Source organism: Lagopus muta, chromosome 21, assembly GCF_023343835.1.
Source record: "Lagopus muta isolate bLagMut1 chromosome 21, bLagMut1 primary, whole genome shotgun sequence".
In the NCBI taxonomy this organism is placed as follows: Eukaryota; Metazoa; Chordata; class Aves; order Galliformes; family Phasianidae; genus Lagopus; species Lagopus muta.
In genome coordinates, this window is record NC_064453.1 from 496,124 (window position 1) to 516,690 (window position 20,567).

Here is a 20,567-nt window from a genome sequence, read left to right on the forward strand (position 1 = left end):
TTTAAGAAGAGATGACATTTCGATATGGAAACATATTTCCATCAAACATTTTAGTTAAAACTGCATAATCGGACTCAAAGCAAACATCTCCATAACATGTTCTAAGCGTTAAGTGGTTGTAAATGCTCCATTTCTCTTGCTGCTCACCGCATTATTTGGCTAAGCGTGAAGTCAACCACAACGTTCCCACTTCTCAGAGGATATTGTTCCTCCGCCCTAATTACCCAACCCAGAGCAACACACGACCATTATCCTCAATCTACAGATGAAAGTGCTCAGAAAAAGTTATTTGCCTGCGTTCCCATGGTGATGCCCTGGTGGAGGAAAGAACAAACCCCAGCTGCTCCCTGACCTCTGCGCAGAGCGTTTGCAGCATCTCATTTGTAGATGTAACAAAAGCCATCAGCAGAGCCCAGGCCGGCAGGTTAACGTGCAACACGTGCCCTCTGAGCAGCATGTTAAGGAACACAGCCCATATACAGGCTGTGCTTGGAGCTCCTTGAAACACTGCCACGGAACGCAGCACAGCAAGCACAGGGAAGGAGCCCTGGCAGCCCCACGGCCTCCAGAGCTCAGAGTGCTCAGACAACGCTCCCAGACAGCTGGTCCTCACGTAGTCCTTTGCACAGCCAGCAGTCGGACTTGATGGTCCCCAGAGGTCCCTTCCAACATGGGACATCCTATGATTCCATGACCCTTGCTATCTGGGAGAGACCTTGCAAGGGGCACCGGTGGTGTTGAAATTAACACAAGGAATCTCTAAGTACCATTTCTACAAAACACGCTTTTTCCTTCAATGTTTCAAAACTTGTGCCCTCCCCAGCACACTGAGAACAACTGAGAACACCTGTGCAGTCAGATGAGAAATGTGTTCCCTCAGGAATCAACCACAAAACGCAGTCCAGCATTATTATTTGGTTATACCCTACGAAAATTCAACTTCTATAACACTGAGCATTTCAAACTCCCAGGTGGGGGACAACAAAATCTCTAAGCTACGTTACCTTTCCAATATACCCAACACAAACTGTCCAAGGCTTTCTGCAGGCATACGATTCTGCTGTTTTGCTCTGCCCTAAAAAGGCCAAAAATCTCTGACCATGATGTAAGCTCTCTGTTTTCAGTAATGCAGTGGGAAAAACACCATCAACGTGCAGCACATGCTGGAAGGGCCACCAGCAGCACTGACCCAAGCACAGGGCGAGCTCCCAGATTTTAGAAGTAAGAGATATAAATGAGTGACAAACCTGATGCTTAAAAGCACTATTTTTTTTTAATGTGCTCGTTGATTATTTACGATTACTAGCAAACAACCCATCTAGAATTAAGGCATGAGACAAGCCTACACCAACAATACGCTGACAAGCATTTTACACTTTACCTCCTCCTGTGCAGGATGCTGAACTCTCCTGTGACCCATCTGACCCTTCCACCTTCCAACCCAGGGGAATAAAGGCAAGGGATCACAGACACATTTGGCCTGCCTACCCTCACCTTCGACCACCAGGCACCTGGATCTTAAGCAGTGACTTCATTTCAGTGAACACAAACGTGCTGGCTAGCAGGAGATATGCAAACTAACGCATTCAAAGTAACTGGATTCCAGTATAAAATGTCTGATTTCTCAAACTGCAGGCAACGTATTCCTCAGAATCCTGCTTTGCAAGAAAGAATGTGCACTGTCTTGGGTTTTGTTATTTTGTGTGTGTTTTTCTTTTTAAAACAGCCTGCACACATTCCCAATAGCAAGGCAGCACTGTTTAACACCGCACCTAAGCATCAAATTTTAAACAATTCTGAAACACGTCCCTAAGATGATACAAAATTTGACTCAGACAGGTGACACACACACGAGTAACGACTCCTGCCGTACCACTGATCAGCTCCTGTGTTTGCCTTCAAGCCTAGTTTAAAGCCCGTTTTCGACATTTAATGTGATTTGATTATTTAAACAACATGGTTCAGAGCAACTGAATTCAGATTCTGTAACTTATGCAGCACGTTGTCAAAAAACAACCCGTGAGGATAAAGAGGGGACTGCTTGAGAACAGCAGAGTTAATTACCTCATTAGTGTTCCAGCGGTGCCTCTCCTTGGGTAAACTTGAGCATTTTGGTAGACATTCGAGCAACTTCTTCGGTAAAAAGATCTTTACATGACTGCCATTGCTGTTCCCATGATCATCTGGAAAGAAGAGAACACACGTGATATGCATGGAAGAGAACCTGTGGTTCCTGTTAGCAGACCCTAATCACAACCCGCCTCGGAAGTCCCCCGCTGCAGTCCTCAAAGAGCAGCAGTGTGCAGCTGTAAGCACACAGCTTCCTGTTGGAATTCACCTTTATCTCAGAAATAAAAATACCATTTAATCCTTATGGCTGCAAAGTTGAGAGCAGCTTTATGGACTTGCGCACGAGCAGACGTGTGCCTACCTGTGCCCATCTCAGCTCACCGTTTCCCCCTGAGAGAATTCTTTACAAGCAGTAGTAACGAACCATTACAGAAGCTGTGAGCACGGCGATATGACCTGCCAGGAAAGGCATCAACGAAGTCCACACTAGATGAGATTTGCAAGTAAATAACCACAGAGCTCCCCTACCTGCTATAATTTTGACGAGCTGCAGCAGAAATGCAACTCAAGGTCTATTAGTTTCTGTAAAACTCTAAGATGTGCTGCACCCGCTTGAAAACAGGTTACTTTTCTTTCCATGACAGCTCAGAAAGCAAACAGAGTTCCTCAAAACGAGAGGTAGAGGGATGAAAACCTTCCTGCCTCACGATGCCCAGGTGTCTCAATAGCATAAATACTGAAGAATGCAAAATGATCCTTTTTTTGCTGCTGAAGATGCAGACTGAAGGTGCACCGATGTCCCTTAAAAGCAAAGGCACCCAAAACACCAAAGCCCTGACATCAGCCTGGCAGAGGTGAGCACCGACACTGGGACGCCTCTGCCATGCCTCCCGCAGCACCTGGGAACGGGAGTCCAGCAGTGAGGTGTGTGCACAGCCGCAGCAGGGCAGCGCAGCTGTGCTCCAACACAAGGGCCAGCAGCTCCTTTAAGCCTCCCCTCCTTCCCTTCCTCTGCCATTCTCACCCTTCTGGCTCACCACTGCCCAGAATCCCTCGGGAGGGATCTTCTGATTTGCATTTCACCCTACAAAATTAACGTAATCTCTCATTTGGAAATATATAGGAAAAAGACAATCAACTTCTTCCTTTTACACATCTCATCATTTTATGTCACTGAACAGATGCCAGCATCATGATAAAACTCCTTCCTAATGATGTACAGCACAGCAACTTGCTGTGACCTGTAGCCAACAAAAGGGAATCCAGGCAGCAATCATTTCAGAACGCAGAGCAAGAGCACAACCCGGAGCTGAGCACACCCGGTATTTTCAGAGCTTGATTATACTCTTAGATGTGTCAAGTTCAACAATATACATGCTGTTAAATCAACTACTCGTGCAAGCACAGCAGATGAGTTTACAAGATAAGCAGTGATGTGTATGATAAACGTGAGCTGTTCTCTAATTTACGAGCGCCGTGTGCCAGGAGCGATGGGAGCGCAGTGCACGGCAGCGGGGCTGAAGGCAGTGCCCACGGATGGGCCTCCAATGAAGGTCCCACAGCACTGCTCACCTCCCCACGGCTCCCAGCTCAGCCAGCAGCTGCTGAACATTCCTGATTTTGCATCCTTCTCATTTCTCATTCAAAATAGCGCTTTGCACTCCGTTCAATTCATTAAGAAGGCAAAGTATTTTACATCATACATTATTGCTTTTATCAGCCAAACCACATCCCCAGTTACATCTCATCAGCTTATTTTCCATAGGCACATTTTAATTGACATTAATTGTATTATTTCCCCTTACCTCCATATCAGTCAAGTCCTATATCATTCATTCCATTATTTTGCAAGGCTGGCAGACCTACAATTATTCAGCTCGCTTTATTAACTTTTTTCCACTGTCATCAGTTATCAGTATTAATAATCCAGAAATTGCCTATGGAGAGATCCCTTAAAATGTTTTGGTAGAAGTTTTCAGAACTTGCTGACTTTAAACCTTCAGCTCCTACTGTCAGTACCTCCCTCCTTCGCATGACAGCGGTGGAAGGTTCATCCTCTAATGCGACTGCCCTCCACGCACCCCTTCTTTGCGTTTCATAATGGCATTTCTTCACTCCACGACATAACCAGCACTACCTCTGCCACCTCCCTTACCTCTGAGCCTGTCTGATAAAGAATCTTCAAGCTGCATGGTCAGAAAGACACACAGTGATCACATTATGTGAAAGAATGCTAAATCTGATCAAACCTAAAACAGGTCTGACCTTGAAAAATGGCCCCCCAGCTACAAGGACCAAGCAAGAGAGTGGATCACCCCAAGTGATGCATGCATATTTGCTTTGAAAGATCCCTTTCTATCTGGTGGAATTAATCAGGATAACCCCACACTGAAAATGGTTGTTCTGTGTCTTCCTAGTGTAATTCTGTGATCTGGACTTTGAATACAGAAATGTGTCACTCGGAAGTGCTGCTGATACAGCACAGGAGATGTAACACAACCACTGCCGGATGTGTTCTGCCAGGAATGCCTCGAACCCTGTTTTGTCACCTCCAAATGGAGGACTGCAGACAAAATGGCAAGGCTTGGCACGGAGGACAAAGGCTGCTCCTCTGCTGTGCCCACGAGTGTTGGCAGACCTTACCCTTACCAGGTCTCCACCCCAATATTCGGCTCCCTTCCTTGCAGAGGGTTTTCATCAGAGGTCACAGAGGCAAACTGTGTCATTGCCACAGATAGCACGAGTTAAATTCCTCCAGGCATCACTTTGCTACTTGGTTTCCTCACAACCACCACAATGCTTCCCTCTAAAACACAGTAGGGAAGTGGAACAAAGAAGAAAAGTCACAGACGTTAGGTTCAAAACAAACCCACCCTTTCGAGCTGGTGAACCCCCCCCATTGCCTAAATACTTCTGATGAAGCTGAAGAATACGAATCACCACGAGTCAGCACTCGGCTCTGACCTGCACAGCAACTGGGCCATTCCAGAGGGAATATCCCACATTTGCTTAGGACTGTATTTCCCTCTGTAGCTAAAAAAAAAAACAAAGCAGCTGTAATTTCACAACACTTATTTGACTTCATGGTGGAAATCGGGCCAGATTTGTACCTTGAACTTTCATCCTACTATGATTTTTGCTACAGATGTGACTTACGACATTGTGATCTGCTAAACCATCCAGCGCCGACGAAAAGTGCTTCTGCAAGCAAAGCTGCACTTGCACATGGAGGATTTGCCAGTAAAGCTCTATCGATGCAGTATTTATTTATTTTTTAGTGTAAAGTTGGCCACAGCTCAAGAACGCTTCCCAGGGCACGCACAGCCGGCTCGGAAAATTACAATAAGGCAGGCATGTAGGCTGCTTCACTTCAGTGTAATGGATCTCGTTATAATTCCACACGAAACTCCAAACCTTCAGTTCCATTAGCAGCGTTCAAGATTACTCATTAGCGAGCCAAAAACTCGTGTGAAATTAAGAAAGTAAAACTATTATAAAGTTCATAGAAAGTTCCATATTAATTATAGCACATAAACCCTTCGTAACTTTATGGGTTTGTTCATGCTCCTTGCGCTTTATCCTCCCAGGGGATGCAACATGGGCCATAAAACTTTAACGCACGCAACAGCAAATCACAGCGAGCCTCTGTTCCACCCCCACTCCCCAAACAACCCCCTCTGCTTCTCTTAACTGGATCTTAAATTTCCTGTGACCCAGGAAGGTGAATTTAGATCTCTGGGCCACTTAACTATCATAGTTTATCCACATAACACATCATTGGAGAATTCAGAAGCAGCTGAACAGGCGTGGATCCAATGCCGATTTGCAGACACTTCGTACCGGATGTAAATATAAAGAATAAGCCCATAAAACCGCAAACAGAAGTTTTATGAAGTCGCTTTTATGAAGTAATAACTCAGGTTGGCCATTGGGTAACCCACCCAACAGCAGAGGTGTCCCAGCACTGACAACAGGTGGTTCTCCACAAACAGCTGCAGGGCTGCTATTCGCCACCTAAACGGAGCTCAGGATGAGCAGAGCTGCCCCTCAGCCACCGCCGTCAGGAAGCAGAACCGCGGCTGCGCTGTGCAGTGGGAGCAGCCAGACCCACACGGCAGCACTGAGCACACAGCGACCTGAGCTGCACTGACCCCAGCTGAGCAGCGACTGCACGCAGCCAAGGATGTGCCTCACTGCCAGCGCCGTGCCTCTCATCCAGTCGGCATTTCCTCTTCCCAACAGCAAAACCAAACCAAATCTTCCTCTTCCAACAACTTGCCTTCATTTTCCAATAGATTGCATGTGAATAAGATGAAACTAAAAGTGACCTGTATTCAGTCAGAAGAGATTGATGCAATTATTTTACGTTCTGCACGTATGGATGTTGATATTCGCTGGGTCCATCTATCCTGCACAAGTTGTGCTATATTGTTTCCACAAAAACCCACCTGTGACTTCCCTGGGTGGCAGCGAACAGAGCTCTGCTGGGTCTCCACATCAGACACAATGTATTCAGTGATTTTTCACAAGGGACAGATTGAGCTCTCAAGATTTGGAAACATACTTGGCAGGAAAAAAACCCAAAAGCCAAACACCCTCAATGCTACAATGCGACAAGAGCAGAAGGACAACGGGCTCTCCAGAGCTCCCCGGTTGTGATGCCAGCTGTAGCAGCAGCTCCTGCGATCAGCCCCGCTCAGCACAGCCCCATTGCTGGCTGAGGACAGCCGCCCTGCCCCACCGCTGCAGCTCGCAGGGCTGAGCCAGCGCTGCCGTCAGCCTGCAGGATTCAGAACAGGGCAGATGCAGCCCAAGGGCACAGGAAGCCACGAGACCCCCGAAGCGAGGGGGAAAGGCCACCAAAACTCAGCGAGGTGAGGAGCAGGAAAGCCGGCAAACACTGACGATGCACGAAGCTGGTGGAAGCATTTTAATTCAGAGGGCGCCGCATTCCTCAATGCTCTCTCCCAGCCTCGTTCCACTCCATGCAAAGTTTATTCCCCTGCAGATATGTTTGGTTGATTGAAGCAGAGGGGACACCGACAAGGAAGGTCACATTCCTGCAGGCTGCCTGGGAAGCAGCAGCTCCTTCCCCCTCCCTGTCTCCTCCAGACAGGCCTTGGGATGGCTGCGAGTTTAGAAGGAAACTTCTAAGAATGGCAGCGATGTAAACTTCCCACCTACGCCTGAGACACAACCCAAAAACATTTGATGTAACCTCACTTTCATGTAAGACTTCCACTGTTTCCTGATACAGAAAATGAATTCCAAGTTACAACATCTGTAGGAAACCTTCCAGTAGTTAGAGAACAGCAAAGCAACCAAAGAACCGAGTAAAAGTCTTTGGGAAGACCATCAAAAACGAGAGGTGCAGAACTGGGCTACAAACCCTGAGCTCTGCACAGACCCACGCCTTACATCAGTCATGTCCTGCACAGAACAGTTGCCCCCATAACAGCACAACTAAAAACCTGCCCACAAACACACGTGTTGTTCTACTGCTGTGGAACTGAGTTTGGCCAACCTCCCAAAGCTGCACTGCGGGCTCACAGAGTCCGTGTGGATCCCAAACTCCGGCAGGCGGCGGTTTGGCTCTGCCTCCAACAACAGAAATGTGGGCAACGCTTCAGCTGCTGAAATTCAGCAAAAAATTTGGGGCAAAGAATGCACAAAGTTGAACGTCCAACTCTGCTCCTTCACTGTGGCTGCCGGGTGGGGCAGCAGTGGGGCAGCACAGCCCAACCCACGGCAAGCAAGGATTTGTTTAAGTCCAAAAATGTTACACAACACTTCCACCGAGGGAGGTAAATATCTGTAAATATCTGCTGTTTAACAACAAAATCGAGAACGTTTGGGTTTCAAAAAGCGTTGCTTGCCAAACTGCTACAGCATGCAAGAACAAAACCTGAGCAGTTGCCCAAATCTCCAACAACTCCCCCAGAACCATCATCGGTAACACCTAACTGAGCCCTGCTGAAACCCTTTCCTTGAACCGCAGCTCACCGCTGCCTATTGAGGCTCCTGGCAGGGACTCTGAGGGGTGAATGGCTCCCATCCCAGCCCCTGAGAACACCGCAGGCCGGGCTGAGTTGTGCTGTGCTCCGTGTGGAGCAGGGCCGGCCGCTCAGCCCTGCCACAGCAGGCCCATAGCCCAGCAGCACCACGGATCCAAACCCTCAGCTACAACCCGACCAGCGTGAGCAGTTATTATGAGGAACACAATGAAAATGGCACCAAATAACAGGAAAGAAAGACCAACCCGGGTGTGCTTTGGTAGCAACCAAAGAACTGAAACTTCACCGTTCAAACTACAAAGCCAAGATAAAAACCGACTCACTTCTGACATACACCAGCATCAACCAGCTGGCATTTTACTACTTCGGGGGAGTTATCATTCACATCGACGCAAATGAGGAAAGAAGAAGGCCCAGCATTTTCCAGACCACAGGAAAGATGGAACTAATGAATTTGGGAGCATCAAAGAGATGAATAAAAGATGAAGCCAATGACATGCTCGTAATCACCGCCACTATTTAAAATTCAGATTTCTGTACAGCACTGAGGTTTCACCACGAGGGACGAGGAGGGGGCAAAAAGAAACCAAAGGCAGCACGGCTACGAACAGCCGCAGCTCCATCCAAGGAAGGGAAATAATTCCCCAAAACAAAAAATCCCACAGAGGCGGAGTCGCAGCTCATCCCGAGAAGAGCTTTTCTGGCGGGAGCCGCCGATGCGTTTCGAGGCCGAGGATCTGGAGCGCACCCCAGCGGCGGGGCCGCACGGAGCGCCGTGCCCGGCAGCTCGCGGCGTCGGCGGGCATGGCCGGCGGTAGATCGGCTCGGGAGGAACGAAGCACGCGGAGCCGGTTACGCAACGCAGAGAAGCGGGAGGCGAAGCACCCCTCCTCGTAAGATGGAGGCCCCGAGGCCCTGCCGCTCGGCCGTCCACCGCCCCCGGGATCGCCGCGGTCCCGCCGCCGCGGGGCGCCCCCTCCCGCCCGGCCCGAGCCCCGCCGGGGCGACCGCTGGGAGCGGACCGGGACAAACTCCGCCACCCTGCGCTCCGCCGGAGCCCGGCGCGAACTCGGCCCGGGACAGCGGCCGCCCGCCCGCCCGGAGCGCCACGCCGGGCACCGGCGGAGCGTCGCTACCCCCCTCGCGGGCGCCCCGCTCGGCCCCGCCGCCAACTTTCGGCCGAGTTGGGCGCTGCGGCGCCGTGGGGTCGGCGCGGACGGCGCCGCGGCTCCGGTACCGCCCGCACTCACCTCCGCGGGCCGGCCGGGGCCTGCGGGCCGCGCGCTCCGGGGGGCCGCGCCGCTCCGCCCCTGCCCGCCCGCCGCCGCGCAGGCCGAACCACCCGGCTCGTCACCGGCGCGCGCCCGCGGGGCACGTGCGGCGGCGGGCACGGCGCGCGGCGGCGTTGCGGGCAGGCCCGGCCCGGCGGGGGGCGCGGGGCCGCGCGTGGCGCCGTGACCCCGGGCGGAGGCGGCGGCGGCGCGGGGCGGGCGGGCGCGGCCTCCATGTTGTCGGCGGGGGCACGTGCCGGCGAGCGGCGGGAGGCGTGCCCGGCCCGGCCCGACCGCGGGGCCCGCCGCACGCGGCCTGCCTGCCCGCCCGCCCGCCCGCCCGCTCGCCCGCCCGCCCGCTCGCCCGCCCGCTCGCCGCACATGGCCGCCGCTGCCGCCACCCCGGCCCCGCGGGGGCGCCCTCCGCCGCCACCGAACTTCGCGCTTCGGCCCCGGGTGCCGCCGCCCCGCGGCGGGGGCAGCGCGGGGGGCGGCGCGGAGGCCCGGCGGCGGCGCGGCGCGCGGCGCTTCGGGCGGCGCTCACCTTCCGGCTTGTTTTCGGCAGCCATTTCCCCTCCGCGCGCCACATCCTCCTCCGCCTCCTCGCGACCGGGACCCAGGCGCGCGCCGCCTCCTCCCGCTGCCGCCGCCGCCGCCGCCGCCGGGCCGGGCACCCCGCGCGCACGGCGCACACCCCGCGCCGCCCATTGGGGGAGCCGCCGCACTGACACCCGCGGCGGCCAATCGCGGCGGGCCGGGGGCGGGCGGCCGGAGGGGATGGGCGCGACGGACGGCGCCGCCCGCCAATGGGCGCCCGGCGGCGCCACAGCGACACGCGCCGCAGCCACTCGGCGGCCGCGCCGGGAGGACGTGCGGGCGGGACGCGGCGCCGCACTGATGGCCGCGGCGGCCACTCGGGAAGCGGCTCCGCGCGAGCGACGGCCGCCGGAGCCAATCGCGGCGCGCGCGGAGAGGGACTCCGCCGCTGACGCACGGCGCCGCCGGCGGAGGCAGCCAACGAGGAACGGCCGCCGACGGAGCGACGGCGCACGGGCCCAATGGGGAGGCGGGAGGGGCGGACCCCCGCCGCCGCTCCCGCCCCGCCCATTGGCTGCCGGCGGCCCGACAGGCGCACGCCCCGCGCCCCTAACCCCAAACAAAGGCGGCGATTGGTGCGCCGTGTCGCCCCGCCGCCAATCCCCGCCCGGCCGGTGGTCGCGGGCCTCCCGCACGGGCACGGCGGGCCGGGCGCCAAGACCCCGACCCGTGGGACTCCGGCCCACGCCGCGCCCCGCCGCTCGCCGTCCGCGTGAGCGGGGATGTCTCGCAGCTCCGCCCACCCGCATTGCCGGCCCGGGCGGTACCGGAGGGCGGCACGCACGGAGCCGCGCTGAGCACCGGAACGTGGCACGGCCCCGCTTCCACCGGCCCCGTTCTGCTCCTTGCCCTTCGCGGGTGGGCCGCTGTGCGTTCAGCAGTTAGCGAACATTAAAAGACCGTCCTGACAGTATAGTGAAAGCTGAAAAGTTTACCAAGGAAGCAAATGAAACCCGACACGTGCGAGACCTTCAGGAGCCAGGGGGCTCCTCACGTGTAAGAGACTTCGGGAAATGTAAGAAGAGCGGAGCGGGCAGCAATGAGCCGCGCCGGCTGCGGCAAATCCTGCGGGATGCAGCGGAGGGAAGGTGAGGCACACAGCTGCCACCCCCTGCCGTGAGCTCCTCAACTCAGGACAGCGCTGCTCCACCTCCAGATTGCTGCCATCGAATGAAAAGCTAACGGCCCGTTCTGTGGCTCCCCCCGAGCTCTGAACGGCTCCCTGAGGAGTTCTGCTGCCTCCGAGCACTCGGAACAAAGCCGCGGGCCAGCAGCGGTCCCGAGCTCGCTGCAAGTTAAGCCTCACTTCAGGAAATAATGGCCAGGAGATCAATGCTGTCTGCCTTCCTAGAATTGGATGTCAAGGAGCTTTTGCTGTAAAGAGTCTCCCAAGAAACAAAGTAAATTGTTCTGTCCTTTTAAAAATGGAAAAGGCCTTGCAAGAGTGATGTATTATTTGCCTGGCTGAGTTCTGTCTCCATCTCATCAAAGCCTGACGAGCACTGCCACTTCTGCCTGCTGGAGCAGCTCAGTGTAACTGGACCACATCTAATGCCTGCACAATGCAAATGAAGATTGAAACGGTTGTTTCCTTTGATGTGACTGAGCGCTCAAAAAGGATATTTTCCTTTCGACTCTCATGAGAATGGAACTTCTTTAAAAAGACCTGTTGACTTTCTGCTTTTGTTAAGGTCTGAAGCCATCCCCGAGCCAAGGCAAAAGATGAGTGTGGTAGGATGGGGCTCTTGTAAGAAAGAAGAAAAGAAAATTCCTTTTTCCTATTTCCAGCAACTGTTAATCTTGTGGAGCGTGAAAGGCACATTGCTACAGAGGCTTCAGGACAGCAGGGACTGCTGACAGTCACACAGCTGATCTAGAACAGTTTGTATGAGAAATGTACACAAACATTAATGCGTCAGTGGGATCCACTATAATTGCTTTCCTTCAGATGTTCAAGATGCCCTGTAGGCTGGCGTTCACAAGGGGCAAGAGCTTCTTCCACTTGAATATTCAGGCAAGATTACCTAACAAGAAAGAGATGAGCTAAAAGTAGAGCTCTCAGCTGAAAAGATCCCCCTTTGCTGCCCACAGCAGTGCTCTTCAGGCTGTGCTGAAGCCAGTGCTTGTGGCTGAAACAGAGGCCAGCATCTGGGGCACCACCAGAGCCTGGATGACAACTGTTGCCATGAACAGATTTCCAGTTCCTTTCTGGGAGGCCGGCACAAACAGTTCCTTCAGCCACATCCCTCACTGCACTGTTCACCTGCAGACTCTTGAGAACAAATAACCATAAGGTACTCCACATGGGGTTAGACCTTGAGATCACCACACACATATTAAATGCAAGATCAGCTACACATGGACTTAAGAATGTCCAGGTCTTCCTTCTCTTCAAAGCTAAAGCGGTTCCTTATGTGCTTCAGTGGCTCATTACAGTAATGAGGTCCATGTGGCCTGATTGACAAGGTTGTTTAGGACACCAGCTGCCTCCCCTCAGCATTGCAAGCTGGGGAAGAAGGAACTTCCACTTGATTCAGAAACAGCTCAACTTCTAGAAAATACCATGAACTTCCCTGGGGCTCTGTGCAGCACTCCTGGGAAGGCTGTCTGGCTTTCTAGATCCTTCCTGGTCTGCAACAACAATGGGAACTTACATGGATAAAGATGAGTATTTTCAAGTGGTTACAGAAAAAATGCACTACTGTCACATACGGGCTAAAAAAACTTGTTTCTCTTTCTTAATGTAAGCTTTTACACCAGGAGGAATAAAAACTAATAAACTGAAATCTTTTGTATCTGAAACTATGTGATTTTAACAGTAGCACAGAAGGGATTCCAACAAGGTGATCTACGTGACATTAGAGGCACCTTGAACATGGCTTCACCAAACACACCAGCAGTCCCAAATAATTTCATGCAATTCCTTGCACAACAAAGAAAGCAGCACCTCCATTTAAGTACTGCTGGCACCTTTAAAGATACCCAGCTCCTTCTTATTTGAAATTATGGTTCAAACACTATTGAAGCATTGAGGTACTGACCCACAAAAGACTCTTGTATGTACGGTACAGGATAACCTGAGGGTCATCTAGGGCACAAACGTGCAGCTACCTCCAGCTGATAAGCAACAGGAACACAGATGTGCCAGCAGTTTTGCAGTTTGAATCAAGAATAATTTTTAATGGTATGCTCATAAACGCTTCTACTGTTCTGTTTGTTTTTGTTTAAGAGGGAGGTAAAACACCAAGAAGGTCCTGAAAAAAATAATTGTCATTTCATAACAGGTGTGGGTCTGGCTCGGTTAATTGATAATTTGGCAAGCATAGTTATCTGCAGAAGTCAAACTGTAAGGAATACATTCAAATGCCCTGTTATGGATATTCAGCAAATTCTACATTCACAGTTGCTATGGCAAGCATCGAAAATGAAAACAATTCAGACAGTTTTAATAACTATAATGACAGCGTTGGAACCCCATTTCTTCTGAATCGTTTGCACAGTTACTCCATGATTTAAAGCAAGGAATGCAAAGTGTTCTTGCAAAAAAAAAAAAAAAAAAAAGTCCTGTAGAAATCTGTGTAAATAGAGATGTTTTAAAACCTCCACAATGACAAAAATCAATGTTTTTGCCCTTTCCTCTCTCTACCTAAAGAATCAAAAACTGTTTTTTTCTAGGGGGAAAAAAAACCCACAAAACTCAACACGTATGCATAAATCCAGTGCTACTTCACTGTATTTGTGAGGCATAATTCTCAAGTTCAAGCCAGTTCATCAGATCATCAAAATGAGGTAAATATCCCCAAACAAGCATCTCTCCAGAAAGGCCTTCCACATGTACTCTATTTAAGACTGCCTTCCAAATAATGGGCCTAAAAGCACTGGATCACTCATGCTGGATGGAACTCATAGCACAGCAGGGAGTCGGGCAATCCCCAAGTTCTGGGGTTTGCACACATTCTCCTCCCATTCCTACTGCAATTCTGAGCCCATTTTTTACTCTCAAACACAAACTACACTCAAAGAATCCCTGGTGGAGCTCTGCAGACTAGAAGAAATTTATAGAAAACTGAACTGTAGCGCAGCTCAGGAGCCCAAACCTTTGCAACAGACCTTGGACAAAAGACGTTTTTGCTGGGCAAAGCCCAGTGAAGGTTTTGTAGATACCTCAGCCAGCAGCCTCAGCTCAAAACACGGCATTCACCCACCTAACCAAAACCAGCAGCACAAACGCTTTGCTCCTGGCACTCAGTCTGGGGAAAAGCACACGGCCAATGAGGCAGTTTGCTGGCGCCCCATTTATCCTGGTGCCACTTCAAACACCTTCAGAAGTTGCAACCGCGGCGTCAACCTGCCAGCTTTGCTGCAGCCACAGCAGCAGGGCGATGCCAGCTGTGCACGCAGTGCTGCCGGCCCAGGGCTCCTCCTAGGGCAGTCCTTCAGGCTTCATTTCTTTGGATTGGGGCAGACTCCTTCACTTTGGTGCACTGTGGATGCTCCATGCACCCCGTAGCACTAAGAAAATTACTATTTGCTATAACATATGCTCATAAACCAGATAGAGGAGAAAAAAAACTAAAATATGAGGTAAATTAAAGCTTCCAACTAAGGGGATTTACCAGAAAGTCACCATAAACTTCAGATAATTTATTTTTTCAATTCTGCTGCAACTTTCTCCAGTTCTTCTGGACAAGCCATTGGACATGACAATTCAAAAAACTGAAGAAAATGCCTTTTGACCATTATATCAAATTCTAATTTTAGCCAGAAAAAAATAATTAAGCAGTGATTTACTCTGGTAGTCAACTTAAATTAACATTTTTTTCCCCCATTTATGTAATTCTGGCAAAATCTAATAATATACACAAGGCTCATAAATGCTGGCTAGATTTAGTAAAGACAATTTCCTACGCTATATTCGGGACATTTCTCTTTGCATTCTGTTATAAGAAGACAAACAAAATAATTTGATTAAGGAGGTAATATGACTGCCGTCCACAGTGGTTTCATTTATAATTTTCGGGTGGCCTTCAATAAGGTACATCCAGGAATATATTTCATTTATTTTAAAGCTGTCACCATGAAACAAGCTGCATATGCTGGCTGTTACTGCCTGGGAACGTTCTCACTCCTGCACCCAGCACCTGTCATCTGCAGAAACGCTTCTGCTGCCTGAGAAGCAAGAACCAAGAGTAAATCCTTCAGCCAGCACAGCAGTACTGGAGGAAAAGGGCATGTTCTGCAATTGTTACTTTCTCCTCACCATCTTCAAGATGCTGTAATCTTCAGGTTAGTTTGGTATCTCCAGCAACAGTTGAAGCAAACACAACGGGAAGTATGTTCAAAGCCCAAATCCCTAAAGGTATACGACTAAATTTCTGTTCCTACCTTTATTTAAATGCCTTTTCCAAGACACTTAACTCCTCTGAAATTGGTCTGCTGTCTGTATTAAGTGAATAAAAATGGATTTAGGAGCCAAACTTTAGTCACCAAGGTATGACAGTGTCAGCCTCAGGCACTGCAAACAGAAGAATGAGTAATGGAAGGAGACAAAAAGAACTGAAGGAAGAGAAAACTGATGACAGTAGTGGAGAGGCAGAAGATGCTGAAAGCCACGTGGATTCAGGAACTGAAAGCCAGAGAAAGTCAAATTGAACTGAGTCAGCCTGCTCCCGAGCAGCTTCCATGACAGCACTACCCGGCCTCTGCCCTGCAGTTATCAAACCAAGGCTTCAATCACACACTGCTGGTATTTACTCTGCACACACAACAATAATGCCCTATAATATGCTTTGTCTTCCTGTTGGGCTCACGGTGGTAAGCCAGATGGATTTGATGACCACTGTAGAGTTCCTCCAACTGAACTCTTCTAACACAGAAGTGCCATTAATGAACAAGAAAATCCTCAAGGTTTTCAGATAAGCAGCATTATCATTGAAACCATCATCTCATTTCTTTAAGGGACTCAGCCAAGACTGGGATTCTGCCATGCTATAAATTCACAATGAGAAGGAACTTCCCTTACAATAAATGTTTATTTATGAATAGATAAACCAAATGGAAGCACAATTCCAGTATCACAAACCAGAACCGACTGGGGCCTGCTGACAGCGGCGCTATGGCAGCACGGCTACTTGAATCGCCTGGTGCCCGTCTGGAGCCTCAGGGCACAAAACCTCCCAGTTATTGATAGAGTCCCATGTTATATAAAGTATCTCAGCTCAAGACAGCATGGGGGTAAAACCAGGAATGCTGTCAGAACTGCTGGGCAAGGACAGGATACCCCTGGATATCCCTCCACAGACAGTGCTTTTTATTGAACTAAGAAGTGAAAACACCTTATGAAGTTTGTGAACCTTATCAGTGCTAAGTGATATGCACTATCTTCTTTTATTTTGGACAGTGTCAGTCCGTATTTAACATTTACCTAAAGGACTATTTGTAAGGGAAACAGCACACATGCTCCAAACACACACGTCAGCATATCCTCCACCACACAATGGCCACTGCCTTCTCTTTACCCTGCTTACCTCTGTGGAAAAGCCTGCCATGCACATTTCACAGCTTGCTCCAACTGACCACAACTTTCTTATTCCCACTGCAATGGCAATACCAACACCAAGCAATTCTACAGCACCAGCCATGGATCAGATGCTACCAACCACCTGTAGGGACCACAGAATCAGTTTTAAGGCAACTTCCACCAGCTCCTCAGAAAGGGAACACACTTAAAATTAACAAGTGCTCCTCAAGAAAAGGATTATGCATAAAATTTATTCTTTTTTAATCTGGTAATAGAACCATTAGTATTAGAATTAGCTTTTCTTCTTGGGATGACATCTTTCCACTTCCATCTCTGATTAAGCAGCACAACCTGTGCCCCAGTATTTCACCATTTGATTCTGACACCTCTCTTGCTTTAAAGAAAAAGCAGGAAAATAAGATACTAAAGCTAGAAATTAATCTGTGAGATAACAGACTGTGCAAAAATCAACTGAAAAATGCAAAAAGTGAGCAGATTTAATGACATTAATTAGCGCAGTAATGAAAACAGGTGGACACCTGGACCATGAGCCTGAAGAGCACAGTTCAGGTCTGGACCTGCTACGTCTGCTGTGAATTTAAGCATAGCCCAAAGGCTGCATCTACTCATGGTGTATTCAGCACTAAAACCTTACAGCTCAGGTCAAAATCTGGGCGATGAAATTATACCCTTAACCTCAAGAATCCACCACAATCCAAACAACTGCGTTTTACACAAACAATACAAAGGCAGAACTGCCAGCACACAGTGGCTACCTGGAAACAATCTAAGCAAAGCACGTGAGGCAGCAGGAAGCTCCTGGCACAACACTGCAACCCACTGCAGCCCTCAGGACTGAGATGGACACGTGTGAGCATCCTCCTTCCTTCACAGCTGCAGCCGAACAGCACTTGCTGTGCTTGAGCTCTGCCAGTCTTGTGGGCCATGCTTTGCAATGACAAACATCACATCTCTCTGGTCTCATGAACGTACATAATTTTACCCCAAACCTTTGCCTTCAGGCAGCATATTTGCCTTTTTACATGGTGTGAGCCCTAAAAGGAGTAAAAGAAAGGTTACACTGCAGTAGAGAACAAAAAGCATTTAATTAATCCCAAAGTGCTCACTTCTGTGAGAAAACAGAGCACACTGGAACTCTGTCCTTACTGAACTAGATTTGTGGAGTTACTTCTTACAGGGCTAAATCATAGTTTTTTTCCACAGACTTCTATTCAGATTCTCATTCTGTTCCATTCAGGCCATATAGGTATTCCCACTAGAGGTATGTTTTTTACAGACAATGGTGATTAAGAAATGCTGAGAACACTCTTCATCCCTCACCAGGTGCAATGGCATTTGAAGAAATATGTTCTAGATCATCATTTGTACTTTTTTTTTTTTGTATTAACTCTGCAAAAGCTCTTATTTTCTGATTACACACAAGTCATTAGCCACACCAACCCCATAAAGCAGTGCATGAGGGGCACATACACATCATCTATTACAGGAAATCCTGTGTTATCGGTCTTAGAACAAGCAAAGAGAAAAATAATCCACTCCTTTTGTAACTCTACAATGTGATGGAAAACAGCAATGACAGAGGGGTAGCAGAGTCCCAGGCTGCAGCAAGTAAGGACAAGCCTAAGTGCAGCAGCCATGGATGCAGAAAGAAAGGGAATAAAGCTGCTTACCTTTGGAAGGCCTCAGGTACACCGGGATCTCCAGGAAGAGATGCTCTCACCTCCACTGCCAACCCTTAAATGAGGGCTGGGAAGGGGAGGATCCTGGCTCCCCCCTTCCAGTTACTCAAATATATTGCATGCACCTCAGCAACCCTGGGCTGGTCCTGCCTTCCCACCAGGTGCTCCATACTGCTTCAGGCCATGACTTAGCATTTCTGCTACGCCTTTGCTTTCTGACAGTTAGTTACCTGCTTTTACTCTAAAAAAAAAAAAGTATCCTTAGTAAGGATGAATACAGTTGGAAGTAGACAAGTTGTGTGGCAGATTATTAATACTCAGTAATTTACAATTTCAAAATTGACAAGCCCATGAAACTGAACACTCCAAAAATGGAAGGATTCTATCTGCTCCTCCTCCAACCTCCTGTCTTTGACAGTGAGGGTGAGGTCTTCAAATGCAATGACAAAGATTTTGTCTGACAAACCACTCATGGAAGAGTGATGACAGTGAACTTTACGATCCAAGTATGTAAGCAACTCACATTCTTGTCTTACATGCTCACAATCAGCGAGGGGAGGCATGCAGCTCTCAACTCCTGCACGCAGTTCTTTCTCAGATAAGAACCTTCCTTCACCACCTCTATCAAACCGCGACACCTGCGTGATCTCCCACTGCTGTCACCAGCCCCAGCAAGCAGGAGAGTAAGCAAAATAGAAGGCATATTTCCCAGTTCTCCCCAACTGCAAACCTGAATACTAACAAGATGGAGGGGAGAAAACAAACTAAAATCTGTAGGCTACCCGGCAGGCTGTCTGTCCTCAGGGTCATATAATGCACCACGTGCTGGGAAACAGCAGAAGTGAGGAGCTGGCAACATCCAAAGCACAACGCCTGTAGAAGTGATTATTCTGATGCCAAATCTGGTCCTATCTGAGCTTCCAGCCACTGCTGAGTTGACAGCACATGCAGCAATGCCAGAGCTGGCAGAGACGATGCTGAACACAGCTAGTGGCTACTGGCCACCTTAAAGCAGCAGCACTGAGCATTTCCTTGACCCAATGTCTAATGGCATCAATAGTAAAGTTCCTGTATACGGTGCTCTTTGTCAGAAGCACAGCAGATACTGAGGGACAACTCCCCACCCCCTGCTTCACCTTTGCCTCAGACTGCTGTGGTGCCAGCTTCACAGGGGCTGGAACAGAGCAGCCAGAAGTCACAGCCCTGGGAAAGCAGCACAGACACAGCACACATCAGCACTGACCACGCTCCAAATAAGGGTTACAGATCAATGGTGAAGAATGTCATACCTCAAAGCACGTAACAGATTCACATCAGAGTTCATACAAACAGCTGAATAACATTCCAACAGCCTTAACATTCACACATGCACAAAAAGAAGGAAAAAACAATCAGATCTACCAAAATATGGAATGACAACAGCGATTTACTTGTTCATATTTTAAGAACGTCCGAATTCTCAACTCCGGTGTTGTTAGATTAAAAACTAGATGTGTATATCAACCATACAATAGCTTATACCACTTATAACCACAAAAGAAGTATTCCCAATAAAATTGTTTATATATATTTCAAGCATAGGTTACATTTCCCAAACAGCACAGGGCAAACTACTACAATGGCACTAAAGGAACTGAAGCAGCTGTTGTTCCTCCATAGCAAGGACTTCAGCACATCCTATAGCATCCAGAGCTACTTACTGACAAAAATGGGAAAGCATTTCCACTAAATTGAGGTAAAAATAAACCATAACATTGAGCCCAATTAATATTTTCATTGGCACAGCAGAAATTAACTTGTCATACAGCTATTCTGCTAGAGATAAGTTGGAGACTCATTTTGGAGATGGAAGAGCTGGTAGGGAACACAAACTCCTACTTCCAGCTACGACCACAGCTCAAAACACAAAGAGCTATTAGTGGAAAATGGTTTCTTTAAGTCATTCCTATACATTTCCTACTACTGAAGATTTTCTTGTTCCCTGCCAGTTCCTTCCACCACTTTTGCTGCCATTGGTGAAATATAACCAAGGCCTTTCTACTCCATGGCTCTGTGCAGGTGTGATTAAATCCAATTCCCAAAGCCTAAGTGGACTATCATGCCTCGGTTATAATTTCTCAGAACCAAAGTGCCAATAAGGGATTCCTTGGGAGCACCTCACCAATATGAACACAAAACACAGCAAAAACAATCAGAGTAGCAGCAAGCAATTCACTCTTTGTGGAGGCAACTTGCTTGCAAGACATTTCAATCATTTTAACCATGTGTATCTGCCCAGGCTTAGGTCAGAAGTCAGAACAGCCAATTACTGCATGGTCACCTGAGGAAAACAGCGCCGGATGCAAATTAACTGGTCAAGTTAATCTCATTTCTTTTTTGTTCTCATCACAAAATA

General features: G+C 49.1%; 1 protein-coding gene across 10 annotated transcripts in view; it reads right to left on the reverse strand.

Annotated features, from left to right (window-relative positions):
• Positions 1-20,567, reverse strand: part of CAMTA1 (calmodulin binding transcription activator 1) — a 224,694-nt gene that overhangs the window by 200,622 nt on the left and 3,505 nt on the right. For 8 of the 10 annotated variants that reach the window (XR_007380850.1, XM_048967827.1, XM_048967829.1 and 5 more), the window contains exon 3: positions 2,065-2,183. Coding sequence is in view for 9 of the 10 variants with exons in the window: in XM_048967827.1 (XP_048823784.1) it covers positions 2,065-2,183 (119 nt within the window). In the remaining variant the exon portion in view is untranslated. Of the gene's footprint in view, positions 1-2,064; positions 2,184-9,899; positions 10,030-20,567 lie in introns of those variants that run through there. The other 2 variants (XM_048967825.1, XM_048967824.1) reach the window with 1 other exon arrangement.